Source organism: Bos mutus, chromosome 28 (genome assembly GCF_027580195.1).
Source record: "Bos mutus isolate GX-2022 chromosome 28, NWIPB_WYAK_1.1, whole genome shotgun sequence".
Taxonomy (NCBI): Eukaryota; Metazoa; Chordata; class Mammalia; order Artiodactyla; family Bovidae; genus Bos; species Bos mutus.
Genome location: NC_091644.1, coordinates 42,064,021 through 42,083,844, shown reverse-complemented (window position 1 = coordinate 42,083,844; position 19,824 = coordinate 42,064,021). Strand labels below are relative to the sequence as shown.

At 48.2% G+C, this 19,824-nt stretch overlaps 1 protein-coding gene across 1 annotated transcript in view; it reads right to left on the bottom strand.

Annotated features, from left to right (window-relative positions):
• The window catches only part of C28H1orf198 (chromosome 28 C1orf198 homolog), a 35,001-nt gene extending 15,811 nt beyond the window's left edge, over positions 1-19,190 (bottom strand). Inside the window, exons 1-2 of the mRNA XM_070364846.1 lie at positions 18,807-19,190; positions 3,260-3,310 (exon numbers count right to left, since the gene is read on the bottom strand). Of these exons, the coding sequence (XP_070220947.1) occupies positions 3,260-3,310; positions 18,807-19,130 (375 nt within the window). The 5' untranslated portion in view covers positions 19,131-19,190. The remainder of the gene's footprint in view (positions 1-3,259; positions 3,311-18,806) is intronic.
• Positions 19,191-19,824: the final 634 nt, after the last annotated feature.

The window sequence follows — 19,824 nt, the reverse complement described above, 5'->3', positions numbered from 1 at the left end:
TGATAGTATACATGTTTCAATGCCATTCTCCCAAATCTTCCCACCCTCTCCCTCTCCCAGAGTCCATAAGATTGTTCTATACATCAATGTCTCTTTTGCTGTCTCGTATGCAGGGTTATTGTTACCATCTTTCTAAATTCCATATATATGTGTTAGTATACTGTATTGGTGTTTTTCTTTCTGGCTTACTTCACTCTGTATAATAGGCTCCAGTTTCATCCATCTCATTAGAACTGATTCAAATGAATTCTTTTTAATGGCTGAGTAATACTCCATTGTGTATATGGTATATTTTATAACAATTAAAATTTAAAAATAAAAATTTTAAAAATCAGTGGATGATTGACAATCAAATGAAATGATCTAGTGTTAGGGCTGTCAGAACATGGAGTCTTAGATTCAAAACGACACAAATTCTCTGCAACTCTCCATCAGAAGCTGCAATATATGTCCTCAAACCCCAAACCTGAGTTGGACTAGGCCTCAATTAGACCAGCAGAACAAAGCAGGGGGGACACTTTGATACACTTTCGATACCTAAGCCTAAGCCTAGGAGGGCCTTGTCGGCTTGCACTCTCACCCAGGGGAACTCTTCAGCTATCATGTAGCTCACTGGATACATGTGGCCCCAACCGAAAATGGAAGACAGGCTATCCTCAAGCAGCAGGTTCCCAGCTGCTGTCTGGTAACAGGTCCATGGAAAGGCCAGCAGAAAAACAGTCTGGCTGAGCCCTGCCCAGACCACTGGCCCACAGAATCAGGAGCAAAGAAATAAACGTTTCAAGCCATGAAACAGTGGGGTGTCTGTCATGTATCAAAGATTTCAAATGATGAAGGGCCACCAGCCCTGCAGTTGGAGGTCAGGGCCACCCTGCCCTGGCTAACCTGCCTCCTGCAAGCAGCTCTCTAAAGAAGGTCTCATGAGTCTTTAAGTCCTAAGGAAGAGTGTGACAACTCAGGGAGGCAGGCACTTGACTTTTGGCTGGGGAGAGGTGAATGTGGAATGCTGACTGGTAAGGACAGGGTAGGGGTGTGGTCCTTTGCTCCTTGGAACACTTTCTGGAACACTTGGAACACTTGGAACACTTACTTCTACAAAGTCCTGACTTTAAACCACATAAGTTTGATTTTGAGAGCTCAAACAGACACAGATAGCCTACCAGTTCATGAAATAAGCTGGTTCTCTCATTGGAAGGGAACATGAAATGGAATTCTGAGCCACAAAGACTATACCTTTTACTGAAAAGACACAAGTTAAAATGAGCAAAACAAATCAATGTGATTCTACCAAGCCTTCTCAATTTATGCAGGTTCCCAGGAGACCTGGATGCCATCTGTGACAATTAACACCAGCACAAGTGTAACCCATGCTGGATTATGTCAGCACACTTTGTTCTAGAGACCTTTTCCAGGCACCTGTTTCCACACTGAGCCTCATTCACAGCAGCTGCCCTAGGCGCTGCCTGCTCCTTGTCCCAGAACGTCATCTGCATTGTGTTAGTAACATAAGAAACAGCCCATCCCACAAAGGGCTGACTCAGGAACATTTAACAAGCTAAATTCTTATGAGAGCAGATATCCTCAGGGGAGCACAATGCACGTAAGGCTTGGGGCATTTTAACTAATTAGATTTCTCGGTCTTCATCACTGAGTCATCATGAAACCTATGGCCCAGTCCTGGAACATCTGTGCTGCCTTCTGTGCCCCTGTCCACTCCGACCTGCAGACTGCCCATCTGCCTGTTACTACACGTCATCTACAGGATTAGTGCTTCTCAGGTCCCCATCTGGGGACCCACAGAAAAGGAACAGCGGTGGCCCTGATGAATGCCAATGCAGTGACGTACTTTCCACCCGTCTCCAACTTCCTCTGCCATTACCGGACAAGGGATTTGTTGTTGGATTTCAGAGCTCCGAAACTGCAATTCCAGGCTGCTCCTCCACATCCCTGGCTCCCTCTCACCCGCCCTCGGCCACCCCTTAACCAGTGTCCATATCCTGAAGGATTCAGCTTCCAGGCACAACTCTGTCGCTCGCCCTGCCCTCTGTTTAGACTTAGGCTATTCATCTGCCCCAGAAATTAAAAAAAAAAAAAAAGACACACAGGATGCAGATGTTTGCATCTTTATTTTTAGGACGTTTAGGACCCATCGTTCTGGTTCCCTGAAGGCAGGAGTCTGTGCTTGCTGAATGAACATGTTCATCTGCATTAATGCTAAGTATTCTCAAAAGCCGCCTCCTAACTCTCACATGAGAGCCACCTTGGCTTTCGCAGGGTTCCTCATCCTGGGGCATCGCATCACTTGGGCCAGTCAGTGCTGGTTACCATGCCACCTGTGGGCAAGGACGCCAGCTGTCCGGGTCCACCGAGGCCCTTGTCAAGTCCATCATTTATTCTTAGACGCAGACCCCCAAGTGAGGGCCGCTCAGACTTGAGTCACTTGTAGGCCCTCTCGTTGCTTCATCCCACTCTGACCCACCCTTCCTACAGCCCCGTGGAGGCCACTGAACACTGGGATGAGCAACTGTAGGGGCAAGAACAAGCCCCTTCATGGTCACCTCCATCGTGCAAAGGACCCTCCAATACACAGCAGCAAGTGTTCTAGAATTCAGAGAATCCTGGTCTTTTTCCTTGGATTTGAAAAAGCTACCTTTTGGTCATTTTGCTACTTATTAATGCACTTGTTCTGGGACAACTAGGGAGAATGGGGAAATGGATCAACCCAGTGAAGCTTGATACTCTTAAGCAACTTCGGCAACAATAACACTGATAGCAATGAATGAATGACTGGACACCAGCATTCAGGGGTCCAGGCTGGGTTGTCCATGTGTATCCACTGGCTATTCCAGCTTCACAAGGTACAAAGAACAGTCTCTCCGTCCTCTCTTCCACACTCAGGAGTCTCTGCCTTAGAGCTGATTCTTCTAGGCAATTCTGATGGATCTGCACTCTTGCCCCCACATCCACCCAACTTGCTGTCTCTGTTGCCCTTCTGATTTCATTTTAATAAAAGCTGCTTTTATCCCACCCCCACCAAAAGCTTCCCTCAAGGCCTTGTCATATGGACCCTTGTGCCACCAACCCCCTCACTTTAAATCCATCACCAAACCTAGCACCTAACCTAGCACAGGCCCCGCCCCACCTCCTCTCCTTTCCTACCAGCAGGGGGTGCATCTGATCTCCTAAGTGCTGAAAGGAAAATACCTAACCACATCACTTTTTACAAAAGATAAACAAATCTAAATTTAATCCAACTTACCCTTGTTTCCCAGGAGAAAGGGGCAGAGTGCTCATCTTGCCAAGTTATGTCCTGAAATAAAAATTCAAGAATAAATCTGAAGTCCAAACCCAAACATACCCTGTGCAAACAACCACCCAAGGCCATAGGGAACCAAAATTTAGGAAGAATCCCAACTCCTGGCTCTGAACAAGCCTGACATCATCACACTCTGCAGAGAATGTGTTGACCTTCTGGGTCTGGCTTCCCCTCACTCCTCAGACCGAGGCTGCCAGGCATGCCTGTCCCCTGCCAAGCGATATTAGATGGATGCCTGGGAGTCCCAGGACAAACTTGGTGACAGGGAAGCTGAGCAGAAAGGGAACACAGCTTCTGGGCTCAGGTCTCAGCCCTACCAGCGATTAGCCATGTGGCCAGGGCATGATGACTTAGCCTTTTGAGCCTCAGTTTCCTCATCTGTAAAAGGAGAATCACACTTGCCTTGCTGGGTTGTTGTGAGGATTAAATGAGGTCATATACGAAAGGAATGCTTTCGAACACATTGGAATAGACCCTGATACTGGGAAAGATTGAGGGCAGGAGAAGGGGACAACAGAGGATGAGAAAGTTGGATGGCATCACTGACTCAATGGACATGAGTTTAAGCAAATTCTGGGAAATGGTGAAGGACAGGGAAGCCTGGCCCTGCTACAGTCCCTGAGGTCTCAAAGAGTCAGACATGACTTTGTAGCTGAACAACAGTGAAAAGAATGTCAGAAAATTATTTGCAGTCAATACCAGTACCCAATTTTTAAATTGAACCCCACCCCAACTCCTAATAGGTGCCTCCCAGAAATGTGAAAGGCAACGATCAGCAAATCAATGAAGAAAATGCAATTATAATGAAAACTCAGAATCATTCTGACCCTCACAAGCAGAACAGGATAAAAGGAGCCCTTCAAAATAGTCACAAGAATTTGACCTTGCATCCACCAGCCTGAACAAAAATCTCCTTCCCTCGGCTACTTCTCCACCCTTCCACCTGTATTCCTATACTAGCAAATGTCTCATCTGCGTCCAGCTTCTATTGGGGATCATATTTTCTGAACCAAAAACTGGGATATCTTGGGTGATCCAGACTGAAAACGGGATTAGATAATTGAATTGACTGTCCTTCATAAAGCACCCCAGGTACATAGTGTCTTACCACCCAGAAGCACTCCTTGCCCCTAGAGGTAGGTCACCCGGCTTCCCCTCCTCCAGGAGGCGGCCCAGTTCTGCAAAGGGCCCACTTTTTTCAGTACAAACTCCATCCCCAGGCTCAATCTCTAAGCCATGTCTCCTATCACTCCTGACTCTCAGGCAAAACTTCTAAAACGTGAGGTAGCATGGGCCACTGTGCTCCCATTGTGCAGTTAAGCCCAGTTTACGCCTCAATTTACAAACTGTGTCCCTCCAAAAGTAGAAACGTGAGCTAACAAGTCTCAGCTAAGGGGGCCCTGAGTCCAGGTATGTGTGGTCAGGAAGTGGGAGAAAAGTGTAGTTGAGCTAAATGACCTGAGAGTCCTTAAAATTCTATGATCTCAGGGCCCTCTAAGTTCCTCTTAGAAGCAATACAACAAGAGTTTGTCAGATGGGAAAAATAAAGGAGGCTGATGGGATGTAAGTCCCCTTTATTCTAGATTTGGACCAGTGAAAAAAGGACAAAGGGAAACCAACTGGCAAGTGTGTTCCCTCTGTCCGGGGGAAGGACAACCCAGTGGCCACCTCAGGGGACAGAGGAGGTGCATGGAGATTCAGTGGGCAGGCAGAGACAGAGCAGGGAGCAGGATCACTGGTAAAAGCAGGACACACTCCTTCTCATGTGATATGATCAATCCTCTGCATATTAATTATGCAGCTTGAGTCCCTTTGAAATCTACAAAGAACAGAGTAAGAAGGTTTGGGGGTTTGGAAGGTGAATGAGTGCAAGACTCTTAGGAACAACGTTCTTTTCTATTTTTCCAGCTTTTTTCTACAGTAATCCTGGCCTATCTTCTTCCCTACCAATATACATATACAAGTTATAAATGTATTCCTCCTTCGGCAATTTTGTGAATGAAAGAAAAAATGAAGATGAAAAAACAATATTACATGAAATAAAAAATTGAACAGGAGTAAAAGAGGGAACCAATGAAATACGCTTTCTATAACAATGCTTCATTTGAGCTATATTTGATCATTCTCGTTCATATTGTATACTTTTAAAAGAATTATTCCTCATAATTCCTTGGTGAAGAATTTGGTAAACAGTAAATATACTTTATAAAACCTGATAAACAGACATGAAAGGAAAGTGTTATTGGTAGTCATCTCTGATTGACATGGATAATATGTCTAAAATTTGTATATGTACTCATTGAGTAATAAAGAATTAGTTATTGTTTAAAAAAAGAAAAAGACTCTTAAGAGCAAAGACGTAGCCTGGAGCACGGTAAGCCAGCAGGCTCCAGTGGCTGCAGCCCACATTGGCTGAAATTCCAAAAGGGCTGCAGACAGACGGGCATCCTGTGATTTCTCCACAACTTGATGTCAAGTCAATAATCTTTTGTTTGCTCCAGCAAGAAACTGAGTCAAGGGGCAAATTCCTTAGATTTCTGCAGTTCCAAGCTCATAAAAAAATAATAAAGCACTTAACAAAAATAAACACGCCAAACAAAAATGCGATTGAAGCTCTGACGTCAGCCCCTGGCCGGCTGCAGACCCCAGCCACAAGCAGCACTGGCAGCGGGCGCGGCTCTCCGGTTGCTGGGCGCACAGCAGCGTCAGAACCGCAAGGTTCTAGAAATGGACAGTGGTGGTGGCAGCTGTACAACATCGTGAGTGTAGCAACTGTACACCGAAAACAATGGTGAGAATGGTCAACTTTATGTTATGAATATTTTACCACAATAAAAAAAAACTGAATGTATTATATGACTCTGACTATATGACATTCTAGAACAGGTAAAATTACAGAGACAGTAAGAAGATCAGTGGTTGCCAGGGTTAAATGGAAGGAGGGATGAGAAAGCACAGAGGATTTTTAGGACAGTGAAACTACTCTGAACATACTGTAATGGTGGATACTTTTCTCAAAACCCAGAAGCTACAGCAGCAAGAGTAAACTGCAGTGTAGACTATGGACTTAGGGCAATAATGATATGTAGTTTCATCCATTGTGACAAATGTCCCACTCTGGTGGGGCACATTGGTATTGGAAGAGGCTGCACATGTGTGTGATGGTAGGGAGTGTGTCAGAAATCTATAGTTTCTACTCACTTTTGCTGGGAACCTTACAATGCTCTGAAAATTAATTTATTTTTCAAAAACAAAGTGACCCCTCCCCACTCCAAAAAAAAAAAAAAAAAAAACCTGACAAGGGTAACAAATACTAAAAACATCATTTCCTAATTACTTTAGTCTGTCTTCCTATTATCTATGTTCCTGACATTACTTATATCCCTTGTACCTGCAAGATAGAAAGTGCATCTGTAACAACACAGTGGGGTTGCTGCACCTCCCTGACTGGCTCTGATTCCGTGAGCCACCTTGGGGCTTAGACAGCACCTAGGGGAGCATCTCCATGGCAACCAGTGGGTGCTCCACAGCTGGGCTGCTCCCCTCACTGCCCTGACGCCAGATGCTGAACATTTCCCAACACAGCACAAGCTGCAACCAATACCAGACATCCCGAAATTCACTACATTCTACACTAAATGCAATTTTCACTATTAAAATTTTTAAGGATTTTGGTCATCTTGCCTTTGAAATTATTTGGCGACAGTAACTCATCTAGAATGGGTTGGTTTCTCTGTAAAAGTCATGATTATTCCAAAACTATTCTAAAGTGAGAAATTCTGGACTTAAAATTCACTTCAAAGGTGAAATGTTATAAATATTAGCCTTTCCTCTATGACTGGATACTAATGAGTCATTTCTTCTTTTGTAACTTCCTTCCCCACTTCAGAGCCAGTGAACTTCATCTCATCTCCAGTGTTGGGGGGACAGCACCTGTGGGTGGCCGCATCCACAGTGGATGACCCTTGGCCGGGCCCAGAGGCCAGCCTGAGGAAGCGGGGCCAGGAGCGCGGGCATTACAAAGCAACTCTGAGCTTCCCCTCCACAAAACCAGGTCACTAGCAGCTGGCAGACAGGGAGACGTGCCTTTCCTACAACAGTCAAAAGAAGCGCTTCAGAGACCCCTGAAGCACTCAGAGTCTTGCTTCCTCTCCAGGCCTCACTGAGGGACAAGCTGGGGACCACTCTGTAACCTGAAAAAACCGCACCTTCCTGCAGATGCCCTCTTTCTGGCACACCTGTCCCAGGCAGCCTGAGGGGATGGCCACTTCCTAGGTCCTTGTCGGTCTTGGGGCCATGCTTGTGCCATTCACAGACACCAGATTCAAGGCTCTCTAAAGAGCACTCTTAGCTTAAAGTTTTCAGATCTAGCTGTAAATCAGAATCACCTAGGGTGCTTTTTGAACAGGCAGAAGCTGTGGGTCCCACCTGACATAGTTATAGAAAACCAATAGCTCCGTGTGTGTGTGTGCTCAGTCATGTCCGACTCTCTGCAACCTCATGGACTGCAGCCCACCAGGCTCCTCTGTCCATGGGGATTCTCCAGGCAAGAACACTGGAGTGGGTTGCCACGCCCTCCTCCAGGGTCATCTTCCCGACTCAGGGACTGAACTCGTATTTCCTGCATCTTCTGCATCGGCAAGCGGATTCTTGACCACTGGTGCCACCTGGCTATGATCCAACAACTCCCTAAGTCATTCGAATGCAGCTGTTCCCATGGGCAGCTCACCTACTTCAGTCCTCCACCTGACTCCCGCTTCTCATGGAGGCACCTGGCACACAGGCTGCATGTGCTGACCTCCAAGGCTCAGGCGTCCACCTCTCTGCCCAGGCCACTCCACCTATAGAGGTGGCCTCAATCAATACTGCTACATGGCTCTCATCATTCCCAAGTAAGGATTTCTAGTAAACCAACCTGGATGCCGGCTGCTCTCACAAGAGGCCTGCGGTTTTCTGGGCTGGCTCTCACCTACCCCACTTTGAAGCAGGCAAAACCATGCTCTGTGTCATCAGTATACTAACCAAAGCAAACAGTCTCCTAAACACTGCAAGGCCTCAGCAAATCACGTCTAAACGCTGCTAAAGAAATATCAATAACCTCAGATATGCAGATGACACCACCCTTATGGCAGAAAGCAAATCACCTCTAAAGGCCTCAGCAAATCATGTCTAAAGGCTGCTTTAGAGATAAGAAAGCCTCCCTCAATGATCAATGCAAAGAAATAGAGGAAAGCAATAGAATGGGAAAGTCTAGAGATCTCTTCAAGAAAATCAGAGATACCAAACAAACATTTCATGCAAAGATGGGCACAATAAAGGACATAAATGGTATGGACCTAACAGAAGCAAAAGACATTAAGAAGAGGTGGCAACAATACACAGAAGAACTGTACAAAAGAGATCTTCATGGCCCAGATATCCATGACGGTGTAGTCACTCAAGAGCCAGACATCCTGGAATGCAAAGTCAAGTGGGCCTTAGGAAGCATCGCTACAAACAAAGCTAGAAGGGGTGATGGAATTCAAGCTGAGCTATTTCAAATCCTAAAAGATGATGCTGTTGAAGTACTCCACTCAATATGCCAGCAAATTTGGAAAATTCAACAATGGCCACAGGACTGGAAAAGGTCAGTTTTCCATCCAATCCCTAAGAAAGGCAATGCCAAAGAATGTTCAAACTACCGCACAATTGCACTCATCTCACACGCTAGCAGTATAATGCTCAAAATTCTCCAAGCCAGGCTTCAACAGTACATGAACTTCCAGATGTAGGAGCTGAATTTAGAAAAGGCAGAGGAACCAGAGATCAAATTGCCAACATCTGCTGGATCATGAAAAAAGCAAGAGAGTTCCAGTAAAACATCTACTTCTGTTTTATTGACTATGCCAAAGCCTTTGACTATGTGAATCACAACAAACTGGAAAATTCTTAAAGAAATGGGAATACCAGACCACCTTACCTGTCTCCTGAGAACCTTACCTGTCTCCTGAGAAATCTGTATGCAGGTCAAGAAGCAACAGTTAGAACCGGACATGGAACAATAGATTAGTTTCATATGGGGAAAGGAGTACGTCAAAGCTGTATATTGTCACCCAGCTTATTTAACTTATATGCAGAGTACATCATGAGAAATGCTGGGCTAGATAAAATACAAGCTGGAATCAAGATTGCTGGAAGAAATATCAATAACCTCAGATACACAGATGACACTACCCTTATGGCAGAAAGCGAAGAGGAGCTAAAGAGCCTCTTGATGAAAGTGAAAGAGGAGAGTGAAAAAGCTGGCTTACAACCCAACATTCAGAAGACTAAGATCACGCATCCGGTCCCATCACTTCATGGCAAATAGATGGAGAAACAGTGGAAACAGTGGCTGACTTTATTTTGGGGGGCTCCAAAATCACTGCAGATGGTGACTGCAGCCATGAAATTAAAAGACACTTGCTCCTTGGAAGAAAAGCTATGACCAACCTAGACAGCATAGTAAAGAGCAGAGACATTACTTTGCCAAGAAAGTTCCATCTCCTGCTGCTGCTGCTGCTGCTAAGTCGCTTCAGTCGTGTCCAACTCTGTGCGACCCCATAGACAGCAGCCCACCAGCCTCCCCCGTCCCTGGGATTCTCCAGGCAAGAACACTGGAGTGGGCTACCATTTCCTTCTCTAATGCATGAAAGTGAAAAGTGAAAATGAAGTCGCTCAGTCGTGTCTGACCTTTAGCCATGGACTGCAGCCTACCAGGCTCCTCCAACCATGGAAGTTTCCAGGCAAGAGTACCGGAGTGGGGTGCCATTGCCTTCTCCAAAAGTTCTGTCTACGCAATGCTATAGTTTTTCCAGTAGTCATGTATGGATGTGAGAGCTAGACTATAAAGAAAGCTGAGCACCGAGGAATTGATGCTTTTGAACTGTGGTGTTGAAGAGTCTTGAGAGTCCCTTGGACTGCAAGGAGATCCAACCAGTTCATCCTAAAGGAAATCAGTCCTGGGTGTTAATTGGAAGGACTGATGTTGAAGCTGAAACTCCAATACTTTGGCCACCTGATGCAAAAAATTGACTCACTGATGCTGGGAAAGATTGAAGGCGAGAGAAGAAGAGGATGACAGAGGATGAGATGGTTGGATGGCATCACTGACTTGATGCACATGAGTTTGAGCAAGCTCCAGGAGCTGGTGATGGATAGGGAAGCCTGGTGTGCTGCAGTCCATGGGGTCGCAAAGAGTTAGACACGACTGAGCAACTGAACTGAACTGAACTGAACTAAAAGCTGCTTTCATTTCATTCTTTCCAGAGTTCAAAGGTTACATACAACTACTGCAACAGCATTTCTAATAATGCCTCTGCATAACTACAATAAGTATGTAATCATAAATACTCTGATGTCATAGAGTCAAAATATGGTGTGCTGTTTGTTAAATTTCTCCTGCCACCTAGATGGCTCTCTTAAAGTTAGAATCCCCAACCATTAAGCTCCCCAGAAATACATCTAATTTTTCTTGAGTGGTTCAGAAGTAGTGCTCACTGGAACCATATATTAGCATTGTCCTCCTAAGTCCATAAATTGGGGGAGTTTCCAGTTGATTGATAGATGGTTGCATTTTGGCTTAAAGTTAAGAAGTTTAAACTGTGAAATACTCCAAACTAGAGAAATGACGCTCAGATGGTAGAGCCTGCAGGAGTGGGAAAGACACTCCCTGTGTTTCTGACTATCTCGTCCCTTCAGGGATGTTGGCTGCCCTGGGCCTCTTGGCACATCCTTCACCAAGCACCTTCTTCCTGATGATCTGCTTAGTGTTAGTCTGTACCTCAAATTCACAGGAGCATGTTAAAAACAGAAGGGAGGGAATCATACTCCCTGGTATTTAGCCAAATGGATCGAAAACTTCAGTTCAGTTGCTCAGTTGTGTCGAACTCTTTGTTCGACATGGACTGCAGCACACCAGGCTTCCCTGTCCATCACCAACTCCCAGAGCTTGCTCAGACTCATGTTCATCAAGTCCGTGATGCCATCCAACCATCTCATCCTCTGTTGTCTCCTTCTCCGGCCTTCAATCTTTCCCAGCATCAGGGTCTTTTCAAATGAGTCAGTTTTCAAATGAGTCGCATCAGTCAGGATGCGACTGACAGATCAGGCAAAGTATTGGAGCTTCAGCTTCAGCATCAGTCCTTCCAATGAATATTCAAGACAGATTTCCTTTAGGATGGACTGGTTTGATCTCCTTAGGTCCCCAGAAACACCTACACATGGCCGCTTATAGCAGCTTCAGTCAGAAATGCTAATACTTAGAAGCAAGTAAGATGTCCTTTCATGGGTGAATGGCTATGAATGGCTAAGAAAACTGTGGTACATTCAGGCTGTACACTATTATTCAGTGCTAGGAAGAATGGGCTATCAAGCCATGAAAAGACACAGAGGAAACTTAATGCATATTACTAAGTGACAGAAGTCAATCAGAAAAGGCTGCATACTCCATGATTCCAACCATATGTCATCTGGAAAGGGCACAACTATGGTGATAGTAACAAGATAAGCAGTTGCTAGGGACTGGAGGGGAGGAACGGAGGAGCAGGAAAAGCATCCAGGGTTTTTAGGACAGTGAAATACTCTGTATGGTACTATCAATATAATGATGGAATTGTGTCCTCAAACATTAGTCCAAACTACTGAATGTCCAATATCAAGAGTGAACTATAAGGCTTCCCTGGTGGCGCAAAGGATAAGAATCCGCCTGCCAATGCAGGAGACACGGGTTTGATCCCTGATCCGGGAAGATCCCACATGCTGCGGAGCAACTAAGCCCATGCACCACATCTAGGGAAGCCCAGCGCCTAGAGCCTGTGCTCTGCAACGAGAGAAGGCACGGCGATGAGAAGCCCACACACCACAGCAAAGAATCCCCCAGCTCTGCGCACTGCAAAGAGAAAGCCCGTGCCCAGCAACCAAAATCCAGCACAGCCAAAAATTAATTAAACAGATTTAAAAAATAGTGGAAAATATAAATTTTAAAAAAAGAGTGAACTGAATGTAAACTATGAACTGGGTGACGGTGCGTAGGTTCACTGATTATAGTAAATGCACCGCTGTGATGGGGCTGTGGATTCCGTGAGGGGGAGGGGCTGTGCGTGTACAGGAGGTGGACATATGGAAACCTCTGTACTTTCTGCTCAGTTCTGCTGTGAACCTAACAATGCTCTGAAAAATAAAGTCCACACACACACAAAAAAAGGGAAGGAGTAAGGGAGAAGAATATGGTCTTTTTTTTAACCAACTGCTTATTCTTAGGGACTATTGTTTATATATTTATGGAATCCATGCTTTCCCCTTTGACCTGCAAGCTGAAACTCCAATACTTTGGCCACCTCATGCGAAGAGTTGACTCATTGGAAAAGACTCTGATGCTGGGAGGGATTGGGGGCAGGAGAAGGGGACAACAGAGGATGAGATGGCTGGATGGCATCACGGACTCGATGGACGTGAGTCTGAGTGAACTCCGGGAGTTGGTGATGGACAGGGAGGCTTGGTGTGCTGCAATTCATGGGGTCGCAAAGAGTCAGACATGACTGAGCGACTGAACTGAACTGAACTGATTGCATACATTTAATTCTGCTGAAGTAAGATGGTTTCCATCAGTGGAGGTAGGAAATTGCAGTTCTGACAACAGAAAAAGAGTTACAATTTAACTATTGGGCAGGTTCCATCATAAACACAAGTACAGAAACTCAGGCCCTCCCAGACCTTACCAAAAACAAAAACTCGAGGCCAAGGTGGTGACGGGAAGGTGGGTGGGGGAGAGGTCAAAGGAAACAAACAGGAGAACGGAGTCGGAAGTTGAAGACAGGTCTGGCCTTGATTTATTTTTCTGAGAAATGGATTTTTTTTTCTTCCTTTAGAATGTCAAAGTAACTCCCGTCAATTACAAGATGACTTCAGATGTGCCAGGAGGCTTCCCAGCTCTGCCCCTCACCCTGGGAGACAAGGAGCAAGTTATTTCACTTTTTTGCAAAACCTGTTCCCTGGTAATTACTGGGCCACACACGCACGCTGGGGGGCGGGGGGCGCCAGGGGGAGCCAGTGTGGCTGCCTCGGCTCCCAGGGTGAAGCTTTCAATGCCCTTCCTCCTCCAGAGGCACCAGCTATGCAGGGTCCCAGGCCAGGTGCTTCTCTAGACAGAGAACTATCTGTCCGCAAAGGGAAGCCTGTGGAAGAGACCCAAAGCCTCCTCCTCACAGCCTGTGGAGGTGGACACGGACCCACGGCCACGTTCTCAACTCCTGCTCGGAGCCGGGGCACAGGCACCAGGACATGGTAAAGCACATCCACCCTGTCGTCTTTTCTAAAGAACTATATGCATCTGCCAGACAGAAGTGTGGGATTCATAATTACACATTCCACCCTTCTTAAAAAAAAAAGTCCAAACACTGAAAAAGTCACTCTCAAATGTCTCATTTGGGGGCCAGAGGCTGAAAAATAAAAAGCCAAGCTACTGAAGCGAAAGGGGAGGAGGTGATCTCACACATCACAAGTCCTGCATCAGGAAGCCACAGAGCCAACCAAACTTACATCTGACGAAGATTTAATCACTGAGCAGCATTCTGGAAGGACTACCACATGCTTCATAATGCTGCTTCTGCACTGTTTGAAACTCTTAACAGTAACATACAGGTACATTGGGCTTCCCTGGTGGCTCAGCGGTAAAGAATCCACCTGAAATGCAGGAGATGCAGGGGACGCGGGTTCGATCCCTGGGTCGGGAAGATCCCCTGGAGGAGGTCATGGCAACCCACTCCAGTATTCTTGCCTGTAGAATCCCACAGACAGAGAAGCGTGGCGGGCTACAGTACATGGTGTCACAAATAGATGGACACGAGTAAAGCAGCTTAGCACGCACGCACACACAGGTATGTCAGTTTAGAAATCGTATACTTATTTAATTAGTTTATTTTAAAACACAAACATCTAGGCTGTCCAGCCTAGACCCTAAGGAGAGAGGGCCTGGATGCCAGCAGCTCATCTAAGTCTGCTGACTGGGGGCTCCATACTGACCCCCTCCTCCTGAGCATTTCAGGGAAGGGTGCTTCACCGCCATGGGGGAGCAGGAGCTGGACAGGCAGCAGGGCCGTGGAAAACTGAGGGGCCTTCAGAGGCCTGCAGGAGTCAGGAAGCCCCAGCAAAGGAGGTGAAGGCCAAGTGGGGTGAAGAGCAGCCAGCCAGTCCTCCGGTTCCTGCAGGAGCGGGAGGGACACACGGGCCGGGGGAACACCTCCTTCCAACAGCAGCTGGTCACTAAGCTGCTGAACAGGAGGTGGAGCTGTCTGGCTCCAGGGCTTACAACCCACATTCTCCAGCACTCAAAATCCAGATCCAGGTCCCTGGGGTTGGCACATGGAAACACCCTTCCTGCCCAGCCCCACTTACTTTATAAAGAGGTAAACAGGCAAGTAGGTCCGTGAGAAGCAACACTCCGGCTGCCCACGTTTCTGAGTTCACCTGCTTATGGCTTATCTGGAGCCTAGCTGTGGCACAGAGCTCAGAACCCTGAATTCTCAGATCCTGCTAGACTGGCGGCAAGAATCTGGGAGTAAGGGCAGGGAGCAGAGAGCTAAGCATGCCTAGAAAGTCAGGGTTTTGTTTTCTGTTTTTGCTATTTGATAACAGGAAGCTATGGAGGCAGACTGGAGTGATACCTAAATCTCCCTAGATGAAAGCTCTTCATCTCCCAAAATAAGCCGTTCCCCAGACTTTTACTGCTATAGGAAGAAGGCAGGAATTGAGAAGCACAGGGCAAGTCAAACTGCTGAAAGCACCTATTTGCAAACATGCCTTAACGTTCAGACCAAACATGTGATGCAAAGGGCAAGCCCAATGTCCCTGTCTGCTCCAAGCAAGGCCTATAAGCCCGAAAGGTCCGGTGAGCTGGGGATGCTCAGTCACTTAGTCATGTCCAATTCTTTGCGACCCCATGGACTGCAGCCCTCCAGGCTCCTCTGTCCATGGAATTTTCCAGGCAAGAATGTTGGAGCAGGTTGCCATTTCCTCCTCCAGGGGATCTTCCCGTCCCAGGGATTGAACCTGCATCTCTTGCGTCTCCTGCACTGGCAGGCAGATTGTTTACCACTGAGCCACCTAGGAAGGCTAAGCATCCCTAAAGCATGAATGGCTCTAGGGTCTAACATACTAGGCTTAGGGAAATAGTCACTCAGTTGACTGCCAAGGTAGTAAGAACCAAAAAACTGATAGAACCCTTCACAGCTTCCATGCTCAAAGGCAGGCAGCCAGCCTCCCTCTCGGCGTCAGGCTCGTCCTCCCAGCAAGGGTGGATCTGGGCCTGGACACTGGTCCTCTTGCTTTACAGACAGCAAACGTAAAAATGAGCACACAGATGGCATGCTGCCACACCTGTCCTACACAGAGCAGCCCCACGTGTGCCAACTGGACGTGTGAGTCGAGCCCTGTCCACACTCCCTGCCACCAAGATCCATGACCATCAATACACAAGCAAGTTCCACTTGCTTGTTCCTGCAACACATAACAATGACTGGATGACCGTCACAGTTGAAGGCTGTATTCGCATGATCTGACATAAAATGTGGCTGTCTGGGATGCAAAAATGTAACTGGCGACAGGGTAGAGGGTATTCAAAGAAATTGGCGATGTCCTGGTCCTTCACGATAGCTGAAAGGGGGGCACAATCTGAGGCTGGAATGATGGCTGATCAGGAGTCCACACCGTGGACAGAGCAAGCCCAGCTTTCGATACGTGCCCCAAGGTGAATCCCCAGAGCTCATCAGAGCAGAGCTCCTTCTCATGTGGGACTCTACACAGCCACCTCTAAGCTTAGCAATGGAAGGAATTTATTTCATGACAGTGATTTTCAAAAGTGCACACAGACAGACTACAGCTAACAACCTTAATGTTGACGTTTTCGCCACTGGCAGCAGCAGCCATTTTTAATCCCATAGGCCTTCCCTACATATAAGCTCCACCATCATCCTGTTACTGTTCTTCCCACTGTAGGAGTTCAGAGACATTAATGAATTACCACAGTCAAAAAGTTAACTGATGCGGAGCCAAAGCAAACCCAAGACTCACAACCAAGCCCAGGTGCCTCCTATTACAGCCTTAGAAAAGGCCCTGGGAACCCAGTATCCCAGATGGTCTTTCCCAAGTATCTACGAGGCCCACCCTGCCTGTCGTCCAAGATCAGACACTGGCTAAAGCAAGAGCTGGGGCTCACCTGAGCACCTGTCCTTCAATGAGCCAACTGGGGATGCTGGCAGTGGCGGAGTCCAAGGAGTATTCTCTGTTTCAAGACTGGCTGTGGAGGCCACAGACACTACATCTGAAGGCAGATCAAACAGGAAGGGACAGAGCGGCTGACTCAGTCTGGTTCAGGGCCCTTTTGGGTAAGCCTGGGGCCACCTATTCAGGCTACTCCGTCCAGCAGCCTACAGAGGGGGCACCCCACCCTGTCCCCATCATCACCCCTTGTGCCCAGGAGCCAACTCTCCTCCAAGAACAACTGTACTCCTGGGCATGAGAACACCAACTCTACTCTGGTGCCAAGTCGATGTAACACACTTTAAACTCCCTAGTGGGATTAAATCACTGTAGCCAAAAAGACAAAAAAGCTCTGGGCAATGTTCCTCTGTATCTTTCTTCAAACTCACTGTGTCTCTGCCATTCTTGCTGGGAGCCTGGCAGGAGGTTTGCAGATCATGCTCCTAGGCAGCTTTTGCAAAGCTGAGTTCAGTTCTGAAAAACAGGGCTCTTGTGCTCCTGGAAGAATATGAAAGTACCACAACAAAAAGTTCTATTGGCTGTTAAATTGCTTTGGGTTTACAAATTCACAAATGGCTCAGTCCGGTACCCAGTTAAGGAATCAGAGTACACAATTCACTTGGTCACATCATATCAGCAATATGGCACAGGCCTTTTGATGATGAACAGGCATGTGGATATTCTTAGCCAGGCAGAAAGGGAAAATGACAGTGACTCTCCAACATCTGTAAGTACTTGCAGGTTTATTTCCTCTCAGTTTATTTACTCATGACGTTTCCAAAAGGGGCTGCCTGCTTTTCCATCACCCAAATCTGAGCACCAACACTGCAAACATCTTTAGAGATGCTTATTTTCACATTAAACATGTTTCAGCTCTGGGATTACACTTTAAACGTATATTCTCATCCCTTCCGTTACCACACCCTCGTTCTTCCTGGCAAAGCCTTTAGAGTTTAAAATCCAATGAAGACTTTTCATCCTGTCAGAATAAAGCCATGTGGGCAGCATATTTCTGCCTCTCACACATCCCTCACATTAAAGTGGGTTTATGACCACAAACATTTTGTATTAATCAACGTTTCGCACACCCATGCCTGAAAATCAGATTAAAACCTCATTCTCCACTTCCTTCCGCAGTCCACAACTTCCTCAGAAAATCTCTCCAAGCTTGGCCCCTCATCCTTGCAGCCTCAAAGCATGCGGATTTCATTGTATACTGCTTGCTGTTTTCGACTTAGACCAAAAGTTGAGTTTGAAAAGCCCAAGAGACACAAATTTGGCACCAAACAGGTTTTAGTTAAACACATTTCCAGGAAAAAGCCAACTTTCTGAGCAGCACAGAACACTCAGGCCTTTGTGACTTTCCATGGGTCATCCCTGAGTTTTTTCTAGCTTCAGGGTTTCTTCCTCCAGTGACTACCCCTCTAGAAGCCCCAGCAGAGTGTCTAGGTCAGAGGCCCAGACATGCCCTTATATGTACCAAAGGTTTGCAACGGCTCATTTAAACGTATCCAGTGGTTTTCAATGGAAAAGAGGGGCCACCACTCTCACTCCCAAAACAAAGCTGCCCATGGGGCTCACTCGGAAACTTCTAGGCTTTGGGAAATCCTGGAAGGCACCTCTTTATTCTTGTTATCTTGCTTGACAATTTCAGTCTCCCCGCACAACTCATTACAAATATTAATAATATTATTACGTATAAAATGCTGACTACCTTCCCTAGCAGGGTTGGGGTGGGTATTATTATTCTTGGGGGTACCTGAGGCTCTAAAATGTTAGGTCACCCACGGCCAGACAGCTAAATGCCAGAATAGATTAGAACCTAGGCTGGCCTGGCTTAAAATCCCCTGCTGCTGCCAATTTGGTCTGCCTCGCTACCAGCAACTGCCTCCAGCTCTGGGAGAAGTCTCAGGTCCCGTGCTGCCCTCCGGGGCAGGTCTAGATGGAGGGGTCTTGAATGACCTCTTTCCTTCTCTCGGCGGTTCTCCACAGGCTCCCCCGGGGAGCCCCACATACTCCCCCGGGGAGCCCCCCAGCCCCCGACCTCCGGTTCCAGGTCGCCCCTTTCACCCACCCGGCTTCCTGCGCCTTCTCTCCAGCCCCTGCCCGCGCGTCTGGAGGGGACGGCTGCTAGCCGGCAGGTGTGTCTGCCCGGCCGCGGGCGCCTCGTGTAGCCGGGGAGGGGTGGAGGGGACGCCGGCCCGTCTGCACCTACCTCGTCCCCGAAGCGCACCACCTTCTGGCCCGTGGGCCCGCGCAAGCCGGGGAAGCGGGCGAGCTCCTCGGGGTCGCCGGGCGCCGAGGCGCTCGGCCCCACCAGGCACCGGTCGATGATCTCGTCCTGCTGCGCCGGCGGCAGCCGCGCCCACTCGGGCCCGTACTTCTCCCGGATCTTCTCCTTGTCCTGCATGATCTTCCTAGCCATGGGGCTTAGCGACGAGAAGTACGTGAAGCGCTTCCGCTCCCGGTCGTCCAGAGGCCGGTTCGCGCTCATGACGGCCGTGCGCGAGGCCGCAATCGCCGCCGCCATGGACGCCATGCCCTGCCTGCCCGCAGCTCTCCGCCCCCGCCCCGGCCCGGCCCCCGGCCCGGGCCCCAGCCGGGAGGCCCGAGCGCCGCCCCCACCCCGCCCCGCCCCCCGAACAGCGCCCTTCCGCCCCCAGGAGCCCGGGCCCCGCCGCCCCAGGAACCCCGCCTCCGAGCCCGCCCAGCTCCCGAAGCCCCGCCCCTCCCCCCCAACTCCCGGGGCTCCGCCCTCCGCGCCCCCACCCTGGGAAGGCCGCGGTCTGTACCCAACTGCTTCCGGAACCTGCCCTCCGCACTCCCACCGCGGCACTCCTGTCTTGGCGCCCCCACCCCGGGAACCCCGCGTCCGGCATCCCGCATCCACCCACCGCCGGGAACCCCGCCCTACGCGCAGCTCCCGAGCTACCCTCTTACGCCTCGTTGCGTCCTCCAGATCGGCTCTCTCGTGTGTTCCCGCGGTGCCCCCACTTTTCGGGGCTCCCCTTGACCAGCGCAGGAGGTGACTGGCACGTCCCCAGGTCCGCGCCTGGCAGTCTGATGGGATTGCTGCTGGTGACCGCCATAGCGCCACGTGGTCACTAGTTTGACAAAGGAAACTTTTCTCCCTCCCAAAAGACAAACCGGCATTTCTGGACCGAGCCACAGGCCACCTTATTCTTATCCCTTTCCCAGCTGAGCCATCTTTTTCCTCTTTCTTTGAACTGTCC